Source organism: Cnephaeus nilssonii (assembly GCF_951640355.1).
Source record: "Cnephaeus nilssonii genome assembly, chromosome: 1".
Taxonomy (NCBI): domain Eukaryota; kingdom Metazoa; phylum Chordata; class Mammalia; order Chiroptera; family Vespertilionidae; genus Cnephaeus; species Cnephaeus nilssonii.
Window position 1 is genome coordinate 64,793,453 of NC_137072.1, and position 18,960 is coordinate 64,812,412.

The 18,960-nt window shown below is 40.7% G+C and overlaps 1 protein-coding gene across 1 annotated transcript; it reads left to right on the forward strand.

The window, feature by feature from the left end:
- The first annotated feature begins 1,119 nt into the window (after positions 1–1,119).
- Positions 1,120–18,878, forward strand: COQ2 (coenzyme Q2, polyprenyltransferase). The gene is made up of 7 exons (XM_079768574.1): positions 1,120–1,378; positions 7,347–7,513; positions 7,949–8,070; positions 10,125–10,210; positions 12,231–12,364; positions 14,457–14,645; positions 16,451–18,878. The coding sequence occupies exons 1-7, from the start codon at positions 1,126–1,128 to the stop codon at positions 16,613–16,615; spliced, it is 1,116 nt and encodes a 371-aa protein (XP_079624700.1). The 5' UTR covers positions 1,120–1,125; the 3' UTR covers positions 16,616–18,878.
- The last annotated feature ends 82 nt before the right edge of the window (positions 18,879–18,960 follow it).

An 18,960-nucleotide genomic window follows, 5' to 3' on the forward strand; every position in this document is an offset into this window, starting at 1 on the left:
GGGGAGGAACCGTCTTGTGGAACTGAGCCCTGAATCTGTGGAGTCTGCTGCTATGGTCAGTAGTGCCAGAACTGAGTTAAATCATAGGCCACCCCGGTGGTGGCACAATTGCTTCATAGGTGAAAACCTACACATCCGGTGTCAGAGTGGAGCGGTGTTGTAGTAGAATATTAAGAGTAGAGGAAACACAGAAAAAAAGTGTGTGTTTTTTTTCCTTTACCGGGTGGGGCAAAACTGGGCTTACAGTTGTTCATATGGAAAATAATACAATAATTAATAAATAATAATACAAGAATAAACTCTGTTTCGCATACTCACAACTGTAAACCTTTATAATAAAATTTCCCAGTGCCTTTTGATCCCTCTGTCTACAATTGGTAAACAAACAGGTGTGTGCTAGTTTTGTAGAATTATCAAGGACTGCCCCCTCGCCAACACCACTGGGGGCTCAAGATATCACAGCATCACGGTTTGGGTTTTAAGGAGAGGAGTCTGAAGACTAACCTAATTTCCTGTAATACTAAAGTCCAGATGAGTGACTTGCCCATGGTCACTCAGGAAGTGGTTAAATGGGATAACACTGCAACAGTGCCTGGCACACAGTGCTATCTCATTGCTGGCTGTGATGAGAAGTTCTAGCTGAGGCTTTTAGCTTTCCACACACTCCATGCCTCTCAATCATACCAGCTCCTGTGAATCGACTGTTCAGTATGACTTTGTAAGGAACGTCCCTTAACTTTGAGTACGGTTTTAACTTACATTCCTGGACTTGGCTGCTAGGGATCCTTTTAGCTTTAAAAAAAGGAAACCCCTGTCTTCAAACCAACATTTGGGGTTCAGTGCGTGTGCTTTCTGTTTGTTTTTTTGTTTATACACCCTCCTTTCGGATTTACTGAGAAAGCTGATAACAGGAATTCCTTTTACACCGAGTACCTAGGGGACCCCCTTGCAGGTTGAAGTGACGAACATAACTCTTTATTTCACGTCACTCAAAAGGCTCGGGCCCCGCCCCTGCCCAGACGGGACGGACCCGAAGGCCTCTCGATGACGTCACCACGCATGCCAACCCGTGACCCGACGCCCGGGGATGACGTCAGGCCCGTGCGGGCCACGCTTACCCACGCCATGCTGGGCGCCCGTGGCGCGGGGCTCGCGCGGGGCCTGCGGGCCGTGGCGCGGGCGTGGCCGTGGGGCGCGCGCGGCCGCTCCCTGGCCCTGGCGCGCGCGGCTGGTGCGCCCCGCCCGGGGGACCGGCCGTCCTCCGCGGGGCCGGCCCCGCACCGGCGCCGGCTCAGCCTGTCGGCCGCGGCGGTGGTGGACTCGGCGCCCCGCCCTCTGCAGCCCTACCTGCGCCTCATGCGGCTGGACAAGCCCATAGGTGAGTGCGGTGCGCGCGCGGGCGGCGCGGGGCTGGAAATGCAGCGCCTACGCCGGGACGCGGCCGCCAGGCGCGGGGTACCCGGAGACCCCCGAACCCGGCGACCTCCGAGGGGCGTGGCCTGCCTGCCTTCAGGCCCCTCGGAATCCCGAGCGTGTGAGCCGGGCCCAAAAGTTCGCCCGTCCCACTGTCCTTGTTTAAGGATGAGTGGAGCATAAATCGCGGCCGGGTCCCTGCCCCCACGGGTTTGCAGTGCTGTAGCACTTGCACCTGGCTTGTGTTTGATCCTCCCCGTAATCCTGTAAGGCTCCCCAAGCGAATGAGCCAGTAAAGAGGTTGAAGACCGAAGGCTCTCCCGCAGAGCCAGAACAGAGGAAGGTGGTGTTTTGATGCTGGGGTTCTAGCTCTTTGCCCTACACCACCCTCGACACAGATGTAGTTCCTGTGTGCCCGCTGGTGTGGCCCAGTGGTGGAGCGGGGACCCATGAACCAAGCGGTCGCTGGTTTGATTCCCGGTCAGGGCACATGCCCGGGTTGTGTGTTCCATCTCAGGTCGGAGGAGGGGGGAGGGTGCAAGAGGCAGCTGACAGATGTTTCTTCTCATCGATGTTTCTCTCTATCCTTCTCTTTCTAAAATCAATTTTTAAAAATGTTTTTAAAAGATTTAATTCATCTGAATGCAGTGCGTACTGCGCTTAGGAACGAACTGCCTGTCAGCTCACAATCGCCTCTGAGGATTTCCCCGCCCTTCCTGTTTAAAATACCACCCACTACCTCACTCCACCCCTTCACCCCATTTTTTGTTTTTGTAGTATTCTCCATTAACAAACCTTATGCATTTATTGGTTTATTGACTTCTCCAAAACAATGTAAGCTCCACATGATGGGATTTTTAAAATCTAGTTCCTAGAACAGTCCTTGGCAGTAGCATTGAATGAATTAATAAATTCCTACCATATCACCTAGCTTTAGAGACAGAAAGAGCTATAGAAACTCCTTGCTCTCAAGGAACTCCTAGTCTAGTTGAAAAAGCTGATATAAGTGATACAGAGAGTAAGTACATCAGGAAAGGCCAGTAATTACTGTGGACCTTCATTGCTGGAAAAAGTCAAGAAGAAAGTGTAACTCTGAGGACAGGTGGATTTTGCAGAGGAGGGTAGAGCTTGATTGGTGGGGGAAATATTTTTGCAAAATCCCCAAGGTAGTGTTGTTGGCACACTAACAATATAAGCTGACCTGGAACCCTACATGGGTGTAGAGAATAGTGGGAGTACCGGTTGGTTAAGAGCTGGACTGAGAAAGGATGGACACTGGTGAGAGCGGGGTAGAGGCTGAAATCCAGGTAACTAGAATCTAGATGATGCAGTGCATAGAAATACATTCAAATGTGTAGCTACATTTTTCTCCACCTTTGCCCAGCCACGACCCCAGGTTAGGCCTTGTTTTTGGTGTTCTAGGTTTATGCACTATGTATTTGGGATCACAGTACTAAGAGTTTCTAGCAATCAGCAATTACAGTATACAGGCAAAATAAATGATAGGCACAGCCCTGCCATCATGACCCCTGGCATATTGGGGCCAGATAGAAGTTGATAGGCATAAATTTCCAAACCTATTTCTAATCTGAAGCCTAATTATAATTCTGTTCTTTGAGTCTGTGTCACAGAGCTTCAGTGTAAGCTTACAAGCATCCAAGACAGATCAACAGCTGCTGTTACTCCCATTTCCATAAACCTCTAGTTTCTTCTACTTTATTGCCTAGATCCGTGGTCGGCAAACTGTGGCTCGCGAGCCACATGCGGCTCTTTGGCCCCTTAAGTGTGGCTCTTCCACAAAATACCACGGCCTGGGCGAGTCTATTTTGAAGAAGTTTAAGTTTAAAAAATTTGGCTCTCAAAAGAAATTTCAATCGTTGTACTGTTGATATTTGGCTCTGTTGACTAATGCATTTGCCGACCACTGGCCTAGACCAACCCATAGTAAGAGATTATTATAAAGGGGTTATGCATAAAGTTCTGGAGCCAGACTTCTTAGGTTTGAATCTTCACTCTGCCCATTTGAGGGACCCCAATTAAGTTACTTTACCTCTCTGAGCCTTCATTTCTCATTTATAAAATGAAGATACTAATAATATTGACTTTATAAGGTTGTCATGAGAACTCATTACTACATGTCAAACCTTTAGAACAGTGCCTAACATAATTAGCCATTATTACTTGAGAAGTGGGAATAGAGAGGTTTGGGTAATACTTATATGTACAGTATATTGAGAAGAGACCAGCCTGCATGCGTCAGTTCTAAAAAAGGTGATGATTGCAAGATTTTAAGATAACTTATTAGTAGTTCTCTGTGTTACAGTTCATTCAACAAATATTATTTGAGCCCCTATGTGTATGCCAGGAACATTAAGTTGGTAGTGGTAGAATCCAGGTTTGATATTTCTTTATTGAAATTCTTTTGTGGGGTAATTTTATGTTCATTGTGTTATTTTGTTGAAGCTTGATCTTGTTACTCTTCATAAAGAAAATGTGTTTTATTGTTTTTCAGAATGGATTATTCTTTCAAATGGGTCACAAACTATATTATTTTAGGAAGTTTCAGCAGGTGGCACTCTTCCATTAAATTGGTGGTGTAATTTTTTACTGCATTTGTGGGTGATTATGTTGTCTTAAAGATAAGGTGTAATTCGTGAATGACTCTTGTTAGAGTCCATTAGGCTCTTTTGTCTTTCCATCACCTGCCAACACTTGATCATTTTATTTAACCTCCCAGAGAGGTTTTCCTTTTTCTATAGTAAACTTTTTTTTTTCTGAAATGTACCTGGGTATAATAAGAATAGTACCTATCTCATAGGTTTGTTGTGAGAATCAAGTATTATATGACAGCACCTGGCACATAGTAAGCACTATATATTTTGTAATATTGTTTGTGTTTTCACACCAATATCGTCTTCTCATAACAATGCTGAAAGGTAGATATCTTTACTCTCATTATAGATGACAAAGAATGGACCTTGAAGTTTAATATACTGTAGTATCCGGTGTCATTTCACTTAGTACTAGTAACAAACATCAAACAGGAGGTCTGACTTTCTCCTTCGTTATAGGAACCCTCCTCTTCTGTAAGGGCCACCTACAGATTCATATTAGTAAGTGAATATGTCACCTATAATACAGACTTCAGGCTAAGAAAATTTTGTTCTTGACCCAAAATGCTATATGGTTACACATCTTTCTCTAGAATTATTTTTTAAATGGAACCTGCAGTTCTAATTGCACCAGGAAAATAATGCCTGTGCAGTGATGGTTTTTCTTTTCTATTGGGGTAAGATCGGGTAGCTACTCCTCTGTCCCTCGAAGTTGTAAGGAAGATGTTAAACCCATTGTTTTAACCTCTGCACATCTGTTGCCTCGTGTATAAAATAGGAATAATAATCATAGTGCATATTTTATAAGGGTATTTTTGAGGATTAAGTGAGTTTATACATATAAATCATTTTTAAAAATATATATTTTTATTGATTTCAGAGAGGAAGGAAGAAGGAGAGAGAGATAGAACATCAGTGATGAGAGAGAATCATTGATTGGCTGCCTCCTGCACATCCCCTACTGGAGGTCGAGCCCCTACTTGGGCACGTGCCCTTGACCGGAATTGAACCTGGGACTCTTCAGTCTGGAGGCTGACACTCTAGCCACTGAGCCAAACCAGATAGGACTGCATATAAAGCAATTAGAACACTGCCTGGCATTTCACAAACATTCAGTAAATGTTATGGGGGGTTCGGAGTGAGTTGCCCAAGTTGTGCCTCTGTGGTATGGGGATTACAGTATTTTAAGCTGAAGGTAATCGAGACTTTGCAGGGTCAAGAGAAACTTTTACCTTTCCCTTAAATATTAAATTGAGGGCCTTGTCTGTAACAAAACAAGAATAACTTTTTATGACCTATTTAGAGGGCAGGGCAAACATCTAACTACTGAACATCTGCTCTTCTCATCAATCTGTGAATTAACCCCTTCTAGAGTTCTTTTGAAAGCCCCAGAGTTCTTACCTCATTCCTTAGCTCAGGGTGTCATATATACGTCATTTTACCGTCTGTCTCTGACCTCTCGTGTATGTGGGAGTCTCTGCCTCTTTCATGTCTGTGGAGTTCCTGTACACATGTATGTAATTAGATTTGGTTATTTTCTCTTGTTAATCTGCCCCATGTAGATTTAACTGTTAGGCTAGCCAAGAGAACCGAGAAGAGTAGAGGAAACTTTATTCCTCCTCCACATTAGCTATCGTTATCCGCTTCTGGACTGGCCATTGCTCACTTGGAGGCTTTCCTTGCCTTTTCTGCTGTGTGAGTTTAAGCCCCTTTGGAAAAGCCTTTCTGAGTTCTCCCTGTTCTCTCCCTGGTTAACTTGGGTGGCACTGTTTTATGCCTTTGTAGGACCCTGTGCTTGCCCTGTTGTTGAGTTAATCTGTTTTACAATTGTTTAACTGTGTTTCTTCCTTTTGATTTATAAGCTGTGAAAAGGCAGAAACCAGCTCTCAGCCACCATTGTATTTCCAGTTCCTAGCATAGCCCTGGCACAAAATATGTGCTTTATAAAGATTTGCAAATGACTAAAACTTAAACTTAATGAAGCTTAAACATGATTATAAGGACTTTGTCATTTGATCATTTCTGTATAGGATCTTTCTTTTTTAAAAAAATATTTTTTTATTGATTTTAGAGAGTAAGGGAGAGAGAGAGAGAAATATCAACAATGAGAGAGAATCATTGATTGGCTGCCTCCCACATGCCCCTACTGGGGATCGAGCCCACAACGGGGCATGTGCCCTGACTGGGAATCGAACCATGACCTTCCTGGTTCATAGGTGTACTCTCAACCACTGAGGCACGCCGGCTGGCAGGATCTGATCTTTCTTTAATCACATGACTTGTTTCTCTTATATTGTTAAATATGGAAGGAAAATTCAGAATTTGTCTTCAAAGTACCATATCTAAACATTTGTTGAAAGATTTTCTTTTGAAAGTAAGATAACTATTAAAGTTCATGTGTAAAATCTCTTATTCATATAACCCGTTATTTATGGTTTAACTTTCTTCGGTTTCAGTTACCCACAGTCAACTGTGGTCTGAAAATATCAAATAGAAAATTTCAACCCTGGCCAGTGTGGGTCAGTTGGTTGGGCACTGTCCCATGTACCAAAGGGTTGCTGGTAATGCATGCATATGATACAAAATTCTGAAGGTACAGAAGTGTAGAGTGAAAACTAAGTCTTTCAGCCAACCAGTTCCCTCCCCCAAGACGAGTTTCTAATATAGCCTTTCTGCCATGGTCTATGAACATACTAACATTCAAATGTATGTATTTGTTTTATATGTGTGTGTGCATGTGTACACACACACGTGTATTAAAAATTTTCAGGTTGTCCATAAGGATTGGACCATTTTGTAACCTCATCAGAAATACAGTATTTGACTCTCCAGGTATATTGTCAGACTTTGGGTTTTGCCATTCTGATGGGTGAAAAATGTTACATCAGTGTAATTTAAATACATATTTCTCAAAGTTCATTATCTTTTCATATGTATAAGAGCCATTTGTATTTCTTTCTGAATAGTCCTTTGTGATATGAGTTGCAAATTAATCATCCCATTTTTCCCCCCTATGTTTTTAAAAAATGTTTTTATTGATTTTTAGAGAGAAGAAAGGGAGAGGAGAGAGAGAGAAACATCTATGTGAGAGCATAACATCAATTGATTGAGCCTGCAACCAGGGCATGTGCACTGACCGGGAATTGGACCAGCAACCTTTTGGATGCCCCATCCAACTGAGCCACACCAGCCAGGGCTATTGTCCCAGTTTTGTCATGTTTTTGAGTTTGTGTTTTTTACTTTGGGATGTGGTGTTTAAAAAAATGAAAACAGTTAACCAACTTGAATTTGTACCTTTTTTGTCTTTTTGTTTTTGCTTAGGAACATGGCTGTTGTATCTGCCATGTACCTGGAGCATTGGGCTGGCAGCTGAACCGGGCAGTTTTCCAGATTGGTACATGTTATCCCTCTTTGGCACTGGAGCTGTTCTGATGCGGGGAGCAGGCTGTACTATTAATGACATGTGGGACCGGGACTACGATAAAAAGGTAGTTTCGTCATCAAAAGGAACAGAGAGGCTTCTCTAAATTCCGCAGAGTAACATGTTTCCCACAGGATATTAGCCTTATTTAACATGCACTGCAATTTTTTTCCCTGAGAATTCATATTATTATTGTTTCTCTCTTCTCTATGGAAATTTAACATACACTTGCTAATTACTAGATAAGGAAGTCGCTTTGTTTTGTTTGCTTAGGGATGGGGATGGGAGACAGAAAGGAGAATGAGTGGTGGGGAATTTTTGTTCTTTTCAAAACTACTTTAAAATACCAACTTTTGATTCTTGGCAGTATTTCCAATGTTGACTTCACTTTTTATTCATATTTCTGCCTTAGTGCTTACCATGGACCAGTCTCTTGATGAAATGTTTAAATAAATGATTGAGCCATTGTGTGAGGCTAAGGTATCTATTTTTATGCATTAAGGTTGCAAGAACAGCAAACCGCCCAATAGCTGCTGGAGACATTTCAACCTTTCAGTCCTTCATTTTTCTCGGGGGACAGCTGACCCTGGCACTGGGGGTTCTTCTGTGTCTGAATTACTACAGGTATAGTAAATGTGTTTTTCATAATCAGGTATAAAATATATCCTTTGAAATGGAGGAAAATTGAAATATCTTTATCATAAAGCTGTTTATTGGCTACCTATTGAGCATCTGTAAGTTAGCAAGTATAAATAAATCACCACACATTGTCAAATCAAGTATGTTTTCATCCAAAGGAATTAAGATAAGAGATCAGCATTTAATTTATCCTGAATCACCTTTAGTACTTACACTGCATGTTCCTAAGGTTCACAAGGCACTTTATAGGTTTTCTAGGTGCCTGTATGTGTGTGTGTATATACTCGTTTATACAGGGATGAGCAAAAGTAGGTTTAGAGTTGTTCACACAAGAAATAATACAATAATTAATGAATAATACAAGAATAAACTTTCATGTACTCACAATTGTAAACCTACTTTTGCCCACCCCTGCATAATTTTATTTTAGGGTCTCTGAAGTAGATAGAAGCAGAAGTGGTTATAATTCAATGTCTCTGAAGTAGATAGAAGCAGAAGTGGTTATACTCATTATGTAAAAAGAGGAAATGGTCTTTCCCAGAGTTAGGTTCCTAATCCATGATAGATGAAAAAAGTGGAAGGACTCATTTCTGTATCTCAAACACAGACAGAATTAAACTTCTGTGCATTAGATGGCTGTTTACAAAGTGCTTCAATAAGAGAAAAAAGAGGAGGTCACCAAACAAGCATTATTTTATAAAGACTAGACTTAATTATATACTAGAGGCCCGTTGCACAAAGATTCGTTCAATAGGCTGCCAGCACTCTGGCCAATGCCTTCCATCTTCACGGAGCCTTTAGTCTTCGCTCCAGTCGGAGCGCCGCTCCTGTAGCTCCCTCCGCCCCCCGCCCTCCTCCTTACAGCAGGCGTCCCATCCCGCCCGGCCACTCTGCTCCTGCATGCGTGCTGCCCAGAGGCCCAGAGCCACTGGGGGGTGGGTCCACCGCCATCTTTGTTGGGTTAATTTGCATACTCACTCCTGATTGGCTGGTGGGTGTCGCAAAGTGACGGTCAGTTTGCATATTTCTCTTTTATTAGTGTAGATGTTGCCCTGCTAGCATCACTCACATGAACACTTTGGAAGATTATTCCTAGAGGTGTGGTGGGTGCCCTTTGAGGTACCTAAGAATGAATGTCTTATGTTATTATCCTTTCATAGGGCTTTGTGACCTTACCCTCTTCTAGAGAAATAACACCCCATTGTACTGTATGTGGAGGGAGGGATATCTTGACTCTGATTCTCTGTTAGGACGTCTGTTTCTAGCTATCTTAACGTTTGAATATAAAATTTAGAGAAGTAGTAGCATGTGGTAATAAGTTGGACTTGTAGTCAACCTGCGTTAGGTTTGAATTCTAACCCTCCTACCTGTGTTAGGTTTGAATTCTAACCCTCCTACCTGCGTTAGGTTTGAATTCTAGCCCTCCTACTGACTAGCTGTATGACAATTACTTAATCTCTTTTTAAAAAAATATTTTTATTGATTTCAGAGAGGAAGGGAGACAGGGAGAGAGATAGAAACATCAATGATGAGAGAGAATCATTAATTGGCTGCCTTCTGCACGCCCCCTACTGGGGATCAAGCCCACAACCCGGGCATGTGCCCTTCACTGGAATCAAATCTGGGACCCTTCAGTCTGCAGGCCAATGCTTTATCCACTGAGCCAAACCAGCTAGGACTACTTAATCTCTTTGAGCGTTAGTTTCCTCATCTGCAAAACAACAAGTAGAATTAAGCTATCTGCCTCTTAAGGTTGTGGTGATGATTATAATGAGTTAACATGTAAAGCAGTGAGAGCAGTGCCTAATGCATGAAAGTACTACATGTGTTAGCTGTTGTTATTGTTTGGTTGTTTTGTAACACTTAAAATATTTTTAATCATACTTTATCCTTATCAAAGTCCAGGAAGAGAATTTTACATAACAAAAAATATAATTTTTAAGATAATTTATTTTCCCAATTAGTGTTACTCTCATCTTATTTAGTGATTTGTAAGAGATGGTGATGTTAATCTTTCTAAAGGTTTTTCTTGATTTCAGTATAGCTCTTGGAGCAGCATCCCTACTTCTTGTCATCACCTATCCACTAATGAAAAGAATTACGTACTGGCCTCAATTAGCCTTGGGTAAGCTTGAATTAACTGTAATTATTTCCTGTGATACCCCAAACTATACTTTTAGATATAATATACATGCATACATACATGTACAATGTGGCAGATAAAATGTCGTCAGTCATGAAATTTTCCAAACCAAGAATAGTTTTTCTTTTCTTTTTTTTTTTTTCAAGGGAGAGAGGAAGGAGGGGAGAGAGAGAGAAACATTGATAGATTGCTTCCCATATGCACCCTGACTGGGGATAGAACCTGCAACCTATGTATGTGCCCTGACCAGGAATCGAACCTGCGACCTTCTGGTGCACAGGACGATGCTCCAGCCAACTGAGCCACACCAGCCAGGGCAGATTTTCATATTTTGAAGAAGGACACTTAGCCATTTCTGACACACTATACTATTGGTTAAAAAAATCTTGAATATTTAATTTTCCGAAATGCTCTTTTAAAAATCTAGGTATGTCATGAAGAAAAGCATTAGCTGCCTTGAGCCTACCTCTCTCATTAGGTGGTTGATCTAGCTGCCCTGAAGACTTTGGGGACTGGAATAGAAAGCACTCCGAGCAGGAGAACACGGGTTCAAGTATGTGTGACAGCTCAGCCGCTTCTCAGGGATCCCTTTCTGTGAAGCCTTCCTTAGACTTCCCGGGAAAAAGTTATAGCACTCTGGGCTCCCTCTGACAAGACACTTACTCATTGCAACAGCATCAATTCAACAAGAAGATATTGAGAGCCTCCTCTGTCTCCCCATAATAAATTGTAAGTGCCTGAAGGATAAAGCATTCATTACATTTGAATGGCTCAGCATCTCACATAGCACTTGACACATCGCAGGAATTCAGTAAATGTTTATTAGTAGAAAGAGAGGTAGATAAGAGGTAGGTAAGTCAAAATCTTTTGCAAAAATATCTACTAGTCTTTTATTCCTAGAGTAATCTAAAGTGTTCCTAAAACTATTTAGTTCTTTGAAATTTTCCCCCCCAGTAAATAAAAGAAGAACCTAAAGCTACTCCAGAAGTTGATTTGAGGCTGACTGCAAAGTTGTGGTGGAATACTAATTTTTTCTAAGATCCTCTTATTCAATGTGTTTCTTTTTATTGAAAAAAAAATATATATATATATGGCATTATATTCTCAACTGATAGGGACTCCTTAGGTAAAAGGAGGATAAGCATTCCCCATCTATAAGATAATATTAAGAAAGCTGGTATATTTACTTCAGATATTTATTGAACCCCTAACTTTGTGCCAGCAATCACACCAGGTACTAGGAAAATCGAAGTGACTAAAACACATTCGCCATCTTGATGGAGCCGGAGAAGGAGACAGTGGTGAACAGAGCATTGCAGTATAGTGTACTGGCACACACGAGGGCTGCGGGCCCACAGGGGAGAGGTCCTCCGTCAGCTGAGGACTGAGTAGAAACAGGCGACAGGGGAGGAAAGGGCTTCTGAGAAAAGACGTTTGGGACCCATTGAGTTTGAGGAGGCAGAGGGCCTTCAGGTGGAGATGCCCAGCAGACAGTCCAGTGGCTAGTCTGAAGACAGAAGGCCCGTACAGAGAGATTCAGGAGTCGTCAGCATGTAGTCCTCAGAGAGGATGGGCTTGTGGAATAAACAAGGGTCCTGTCTATACCCTTCTTTCTATACCTAGAGGGGAAGTAGAGTGATAGTGGGAAGGTCACAGGATTTTAACTCGGGTCTAAGTTCAGACCCCAGCATCTATTATTTATTGACTGTGCCAGGCTCCATACTAGGTAGGATAAATGTTCTCATGAAATCTATGTATCAGGGGGATATTATTTCTCTTAGCTGTGTTATTTTAATTGTCTGTTCCCCCTGTCTGAACCTGTTTTCTTTTTTAGAAAATGTAGCTAATAACTACCACAGAGAGCTGAGAGAATTTAAGGAAGAAACGTATTAGAAAACAGCGTACACAGAAGCACTTAATACAAGCCGATGCCCCTCTCCCTCCCTTTGGAATTCTGAAGTCCAGTTAGACTTTTCCTCTCTTTCTGTTTCACTCCTTGTAGGGTTCACTTTTAATTGGGGAGCACTACTTGGATGGTCTGCTGTCAAGGGCTCCTGTGATCCATTTGTTTGCCTGCCTCTTTATTTTTCTGGAATTATGTGGACTCTAATATATGATACTATCTATGCCCATCAGGTAAAGAAACAACATCTTTTTTCCTTAGCTTAGTTGTTTTTTTAAAAAAACTTTAAGAATCAAACTAAAGGGAAAGTATTTTTTTCTAAAAACATCATTCACACTTCCATGGTTCCAACAAAATATGTCTATTTCATGTGCATGTATATTTACCAAAGAGATCAGCTCATTTATTTTATTTATAATAATTTAAATAGCATTTACTATATGCCAGTCACTGTTTTAAATACCTTGCAAACACTAATTTAACTCTCATAATAACCTGAGAGGAAGGCACTTTTATTATCCTTATTTTGCAAATGGGGAAACATGCCTGGGAAGTAATTTGTCCGTGTCACATAGTTAGTGGATGGCAGAGCTGAGATTCAAATCCAAACAACCTCCAGGGTCTGCACTACCCTCTCCTGCCCTTCTGTTGATGCCTCTAATCATTGCACCAGGCAGCTTCTTTACCTAGTATAGGTAATACATGGTTTCCTAGGTTTTTACCTATTTTTGTCATTAATGCTTTAAGACTAGGTAATAATACATCATAATTTTTTAAAACAATTTGTCTATTTTGGCCATTTCAGTTGTTTCTGAGTTTCTGCAATTAGAAATAGTATTGTTTTAATTACTAATGCCTTAATGACTATGAGCTTTTCAGATAAATTTTTAGGAGTGGTGTTACTTAAAGGACATAAGTATTTTTATAGTTTTTATATTGCCTTTCCATAAGTTTAATAAAAAAAACTTTTAAATTTTTTTCTGGGTTTATGTTCTTAATTTTCCTTTTATGATTATGAACTGTGAAAAAAGGGTTTCTCAGTATTTTTATGACTGTGTTCTCAATCATTTACTTAAAGAATATGTCATGATTTAATGAAATTTTGTTTCTAATACTGTAGTCTGGATTTCATTATTTCATTAACCCCTTCCCCCCACCACATTTGTATTATCATGAAAAAGTTGTCAGATCTATAATCACCCTGGTTTCCTAAAGTGAAACTTAACTAATAGTTTAGAGGAGATGCCTGTACTTTTTGCAGTAAGATCTGGAACCAGTAGTTAGGATAGCTGTATGCCAATTAGGTTAACTTCTTCAGTAAAACACCATATACTCATTGAACTTTGGTAGTCCACATAATTAAAAACACAGTTTGCACTGGAACCCCACACTCATTATTATTTGTGTTTGGGACTCCAAAAGATAGCTGTCTGCCTGCAGGTGCCTGTAGAATTCAGCATGCAGCCTCTGATATCACAGGACCATAATTACAACAGCTTATGGAAATGCTTGCAAATAAGTTTCCTAGATGAAACCAGCCAGCTAGATGGGAGTGTTTCATCAAAACCTTAAACAGAAAGGATTTGATGGGAGAGGCTAAGAGTAAATTGAGTTAGAAGTGAAATGTGAATGGATGTTGTGTAGTAAGTGAGCATTTTTTTACATTTGTGATTTCAACAAGATTGAAACTAAAATGTAAGGAAATTATTAAGACTTGAGAACTCTGCAATAAGGAGCTTTATGAAGAATTTGAGTTGAGTTTTACTTTTGATGTAGTAAAAGTGTAGTTAAAAGTCAATAGGGTTATAAGAAATATAGTGACATGTAGAAATAGAGCTGGAAGAGAATTTTAGCAGTAACATTTAACTTGGCTGTACATTCATTACTGATCATCCCATGTTCTGAATTATTCATCTTTCACAGTTCATGGTGTATCTTTATGGTTATACTAGAGGCCAATGCACAAATTCGTGCACGGGTGTGGTCTAGCCAGGCTGGCGGGGGGGGGGTGGGGGGATGCGGGAGGTTGGCCGGCCAGCCTCGCCCCTGATTAGGGTGGGAAGGGGCTTATCGGGGGAGAGGCTGCGGGCGGTTGGCCGGCCCTGTCCCCTGGTCGAACTCCTGATGGGACAATTTGCATATTAGCCTTTTATTATATAGGATATAATTGTTCTTTAAAAGACAGTGTCCTCTGGAATTAGGTAGTAGTGATAGTTGCACAACCTTATGAATATACTAAAATCACTGAATTGTACACTTAAAAATGGTGAATTTTATGGTATGTCAGTAAAAGACAGACAATTTCTTATTACTTTCTGATGTTAGGACAAGAGAGATGATGCTCTGATTGGCGTGAAGTCCACGGCACTGAGGTTTCGTGAAAACACCAAGCAATGGCTTAGTGGCTTCAGTGTAGCAATGCTGGGGGCGCTGAGCCTGGTGGGCATGAACACTGGTCAGACCGCGCCCTATTACACTGCTCTGGCTGCTGTCGCAGCCCATCTGACTCACCAGGTTTGACCACCTTCTTATTTTTCCCCCTCATTCTTCCTTGCTATAAATTATAAATATTTAAATGAAACAACCTCTGTGTTTACCAAGTAAGGTACTTCTTGCACCGCCTTGAACTGGCTTGAATCGCCCCCTCCCCTCCCCCATCTTACCATATAAAAGAGCTATATTATTTTAAAGAGGTCATCTAAAACTAAATGTAGATCTTTCCCCTCTGATTTTTCGGGAATTACTTCTGGAAAATTTCAGCAATGTCTGAAGGTTGTGGGTTGAATTGAATTACCCTGAAAGTAACTGATCAACACAGCTTCACTTTAAAATGTGGGCTTCTGGTGATGCTTAGCAAGCTGCTTATTCATAGGTGTAGATCCCCCTGGTACAGAGACCAAGGCTGGATAAGCCATTAAAATGTAACATGTCTGAATTCTGCCTAGATAGTAGGAAACTGTCATTTCAGGATATGTCCCCAGAACCCTTGCCCCTACAAGCTGATACTGTGAATCTATTTTATTGACTTGTGTAAAATGAATGAACTAAATCTAATTTTAACTTAATAGATTGATGCAAAAATACAGCCCATTAGCAACCAGTGTTTTTTGTTATTTTCTTTGAACAGAAGTTATATTTAGATTATCTGTTTCATATAGATTATTGCAAGTTATTTTTCAGAGTAAGCAAAACTTACAGAACATGGCGTGAAGGAAACTAAAATCCGATGTCTATAAAGGAAACCCTATGTTGCATCACCTTCGTTGTTTTTCTCACTAGGAAAGCTAAAACATACGAATTGGTGATTCTCCAGGATTCTCAGATCTCATCGTTTTCTTCCTTAGAATTTCCCAGCATTCTCTTTTGGTCATAACTCCACAGAATTGTCATCACCAGTTGAGTGTCTGGTCAGGATAATGGAGATTGAGCACTATTTAAGCACCTGGATATCAGTGGAGAAAGGAAAAGATTATGAGGACAATCACAAATGTTATAACAAATATTTGGAACTCACTTTATATTCTCAATTGCATTTGTGGTCCTCTCTCCAGTCTTTGATATAATATTTTAGGATGGACATAGCCTTCCAGTATTTGAAAAGAAAGGAAATCATGATGATTTTAAATCTGCAGGCCACAATAACCAGAGTTGGGAAAATGCTGATGCTTAAGCCTAGGGAAGGGTAAGACAGGGACATGAGACTTTGCTGATACAGCTGCAGGACGGCCATGGAGAACAGGAGTATTATTGTCTTAGGTCACCAACTGCACATCTAGGTTACTAGGATTCCCCTCTCTATGTGGGGATGGGAGGGAGATTTACACATGGATGGGGTTTTTTTTTTTATTATAAATAAATGGGAAGGCTCACTACAGGCATTTAGTGGGTGAGGACCAGGTATATTAAATATCAGCACACTAGATAGCCCTGCACAGTAGAGTTGTCCTGGCCAAATGTGACTTGTTCTCCTGTTGAGAAACATTTTTCTGAAGAATAAAGCTAGAAATGGAGGGTAGCATCTATAGGAAGCAGATTTTAGATCAGTCAGTGGGAGGAAGAGCTTTCTAAGTAGAGCTGACAATAGCATGGGTTGCCTCTCAAAGCATTCACACACCCATCATGGGGAAGTTTTCAGGATGCAGCTTAGATGATACCCAGTGATATGGTAGATCTGTCTACATTGGGGAACTGTTTGGGGTGCATTAAGGGCTTCCCATTGCTTAAAATTATATAACAGAGTGCTGATATCTTCTCTAATGATGTGTTTGTGATGCCAGCAAGTCCATACTGTACTAATGCAGCATTGTGTTCTTTTACAGATTTACACTCTAGACATTCACAGACCCGAGGATTGTTGGGATAAATTTGCCTCCAACCGAACAATAGGACTAATCGTTTTTTTAGGGATTGTCCTCGGGAACCTGTGGAAAGAAAAGAAGACAGACGAAACAAAGAAAAATATAGATAGTAGAACAGAAAATTAGCAATTGAAGTTTATCTAGGAATTTTTTAATTAGACTTTTACAAAACACTCAGGTCTTATTACTGCATAATTAGATTTGAATAAGAGTTTTACACTATGTTAAAGAATTAAGAATCAGAAGATGAAGACTTCAAGCATATTTGCCTGGATTTTAGTTCAGCTATTTACCAGCAAAATTCTTCCTCTGTCACAGAAACCTGGGACTCATCAGAATTTGAGATGACCTTGAGTATTTAAGTTGATGCATTCTGCTCCTTATAATTCTCATCTGTAGTTATGGGAGTTGTATGAGTTTGGGCACTTTAAAAGAAACCTGACATGTATCTCATCTAAATGTTTGCAAGAAAAATGGACTCATTTTTTAGGGAAAAATTAAAACTGCCACAGAAAGTTAGGCCTTATTGTTCTTTATTTTGACCTTTCCTCACTGCCAAAAGCTGGTTAAGGGTACTGTTCCTTTACCCCTTCAGAATGTTTTTAACTTGGCTGCCAAGTGATGTTCTTGCAACCCATGTAAAATGTCTTTCCTCTGCTCAGAACCCTCCAGGATCTTCACGGGACACTCAGTATAAACTAAAGTCCTGCTCCCTGCCAGGCCTCCATGATCTGCCTTGTCTGTGACTATTCTCCTCACCCTCCTTTTCAGCCTCTCTGGCCTCCTCACTGTCCCTCAACAGGCTGGGCAGACCCCTACCCGAGGGCTTTGTATGTACAGTTCCTTTGCCTGCAATGCTCTGCTTGAATTATGTCTTTGTCCTTCACTGCAGGGCTTTTCCTAAATATTACCTCCTTGAAGAGGCTTTTCCTAGCCACTGTCTAAAATGGCATATATAAATATTACCTACACCTCCTATAACCTTGCTCTTTATTTTTTTTTCTCTTTATAACTTACCAACATCAACCAAAAATGTGTTTTACTTATTTAAGTGGCTCTCATGGACAATGGGGTATATGGGGAGGCAGTCATTTGTGTATGTTAGTTGTGGGCAGCAATAAAGGCTGAATTGCATGATGACGATGCAGCTGACCGAGCACTCATCAGGCACTGATAAATGGGCAGAGGGAAAGGTAGTGAACTGTTTATTCAGCAAACACTGAGAGAGTGGCTAGCCTGCAATGGGAAGCCCTTAATGCATCCCAAAAGGTTCCTCATTGTAGACAGATCTACCATATCACTGGGTATCATCTAAGCTGCGTCCTAAAAACTTCCCCGTGACGGAGCAACTGCAATAGTACTCGGCTATAGCAGCAATGCATTGAAGAGGAGGAATAGAAACATACCTTTAGGGAAATATGGTAGGTTTCTATTTTACCTCATTCTGATACTGCATCAGGATAAAATTTAAATCTATGTTGTTTTCTGTTGTCCTACAAATAAATATATATCTCCTTTTGAGAATATTTATTTGCAAAAATTACACAATCTTTCTAGAAAATATAATAAAAAATAAAATACAGAGCTTAGCCCTGGCCAGTGTGGCTCAGTTGGTCATCCTGTACACTGAAAGGTGGCGGATTTGATTCCTGGTCAGGGCACATACCCAGGTTTTGGGTTTGAACCCTTGTAAGGGCATGTATAGGAACAGCCAATCAATGTTTCACTCTCCCTCTCTCTAAAAATCATTTTTTTAAAATACACAGTTTAAGCAGAAGTGATACCTTTAACAAAAGTGAAAATACAAAAGGGCTATACCTCTTTATACCATCTCTCATAGTATAAAAATTTTTATCTCTAAATGCTAATTTCCAAGCTTGGACTCTGGAAGAACATTGGGCAAGATAAATGTGAGGTCTGCTTTAGCACCTCCTACTTTGTACCTGGGAGGAAGCCTTAAGCAGAATCCCTTTTCCACCTGGAAAAAAAGCTCCAGTGTCTAAAAGAGCAATGATTCTATTGACAACTGGCTACAGAATTGGCCAAAAATCTATGTAATCTTCAGGTTGGCTACATAATTTTCAGATCATCCTATATTTTAAAATGTTAACCTATTCTCACTGATTCCAATTAAAGGAGGTAAAATGCAATATGTTTAAATTTTATTTCATTTTCCTAAGTAAGTTGATGGAAGTTAATATGGAACAAACATCAGAACTGATAAAACTCCCACAGCCATTTGTGATAACTGGGGACAGGAGAATATAGTGAAACATTCATTCATAGATTTGCTTATTGTCAAAAAGCTGCTTAAATTTCGTTGAATTATGTTAGTTCCTTTTAATTTCTCCTCGGTAGAAAGGCTGAAAAAGTAAAATAAGTGGGAAAGGGGCAGGTGGCAGGAGGGTGTGGGTTGGGGCGGGGGGGGGGGAGCGTGGTGGGAGATGAAGTACATTATTAGCCTCTAAAAT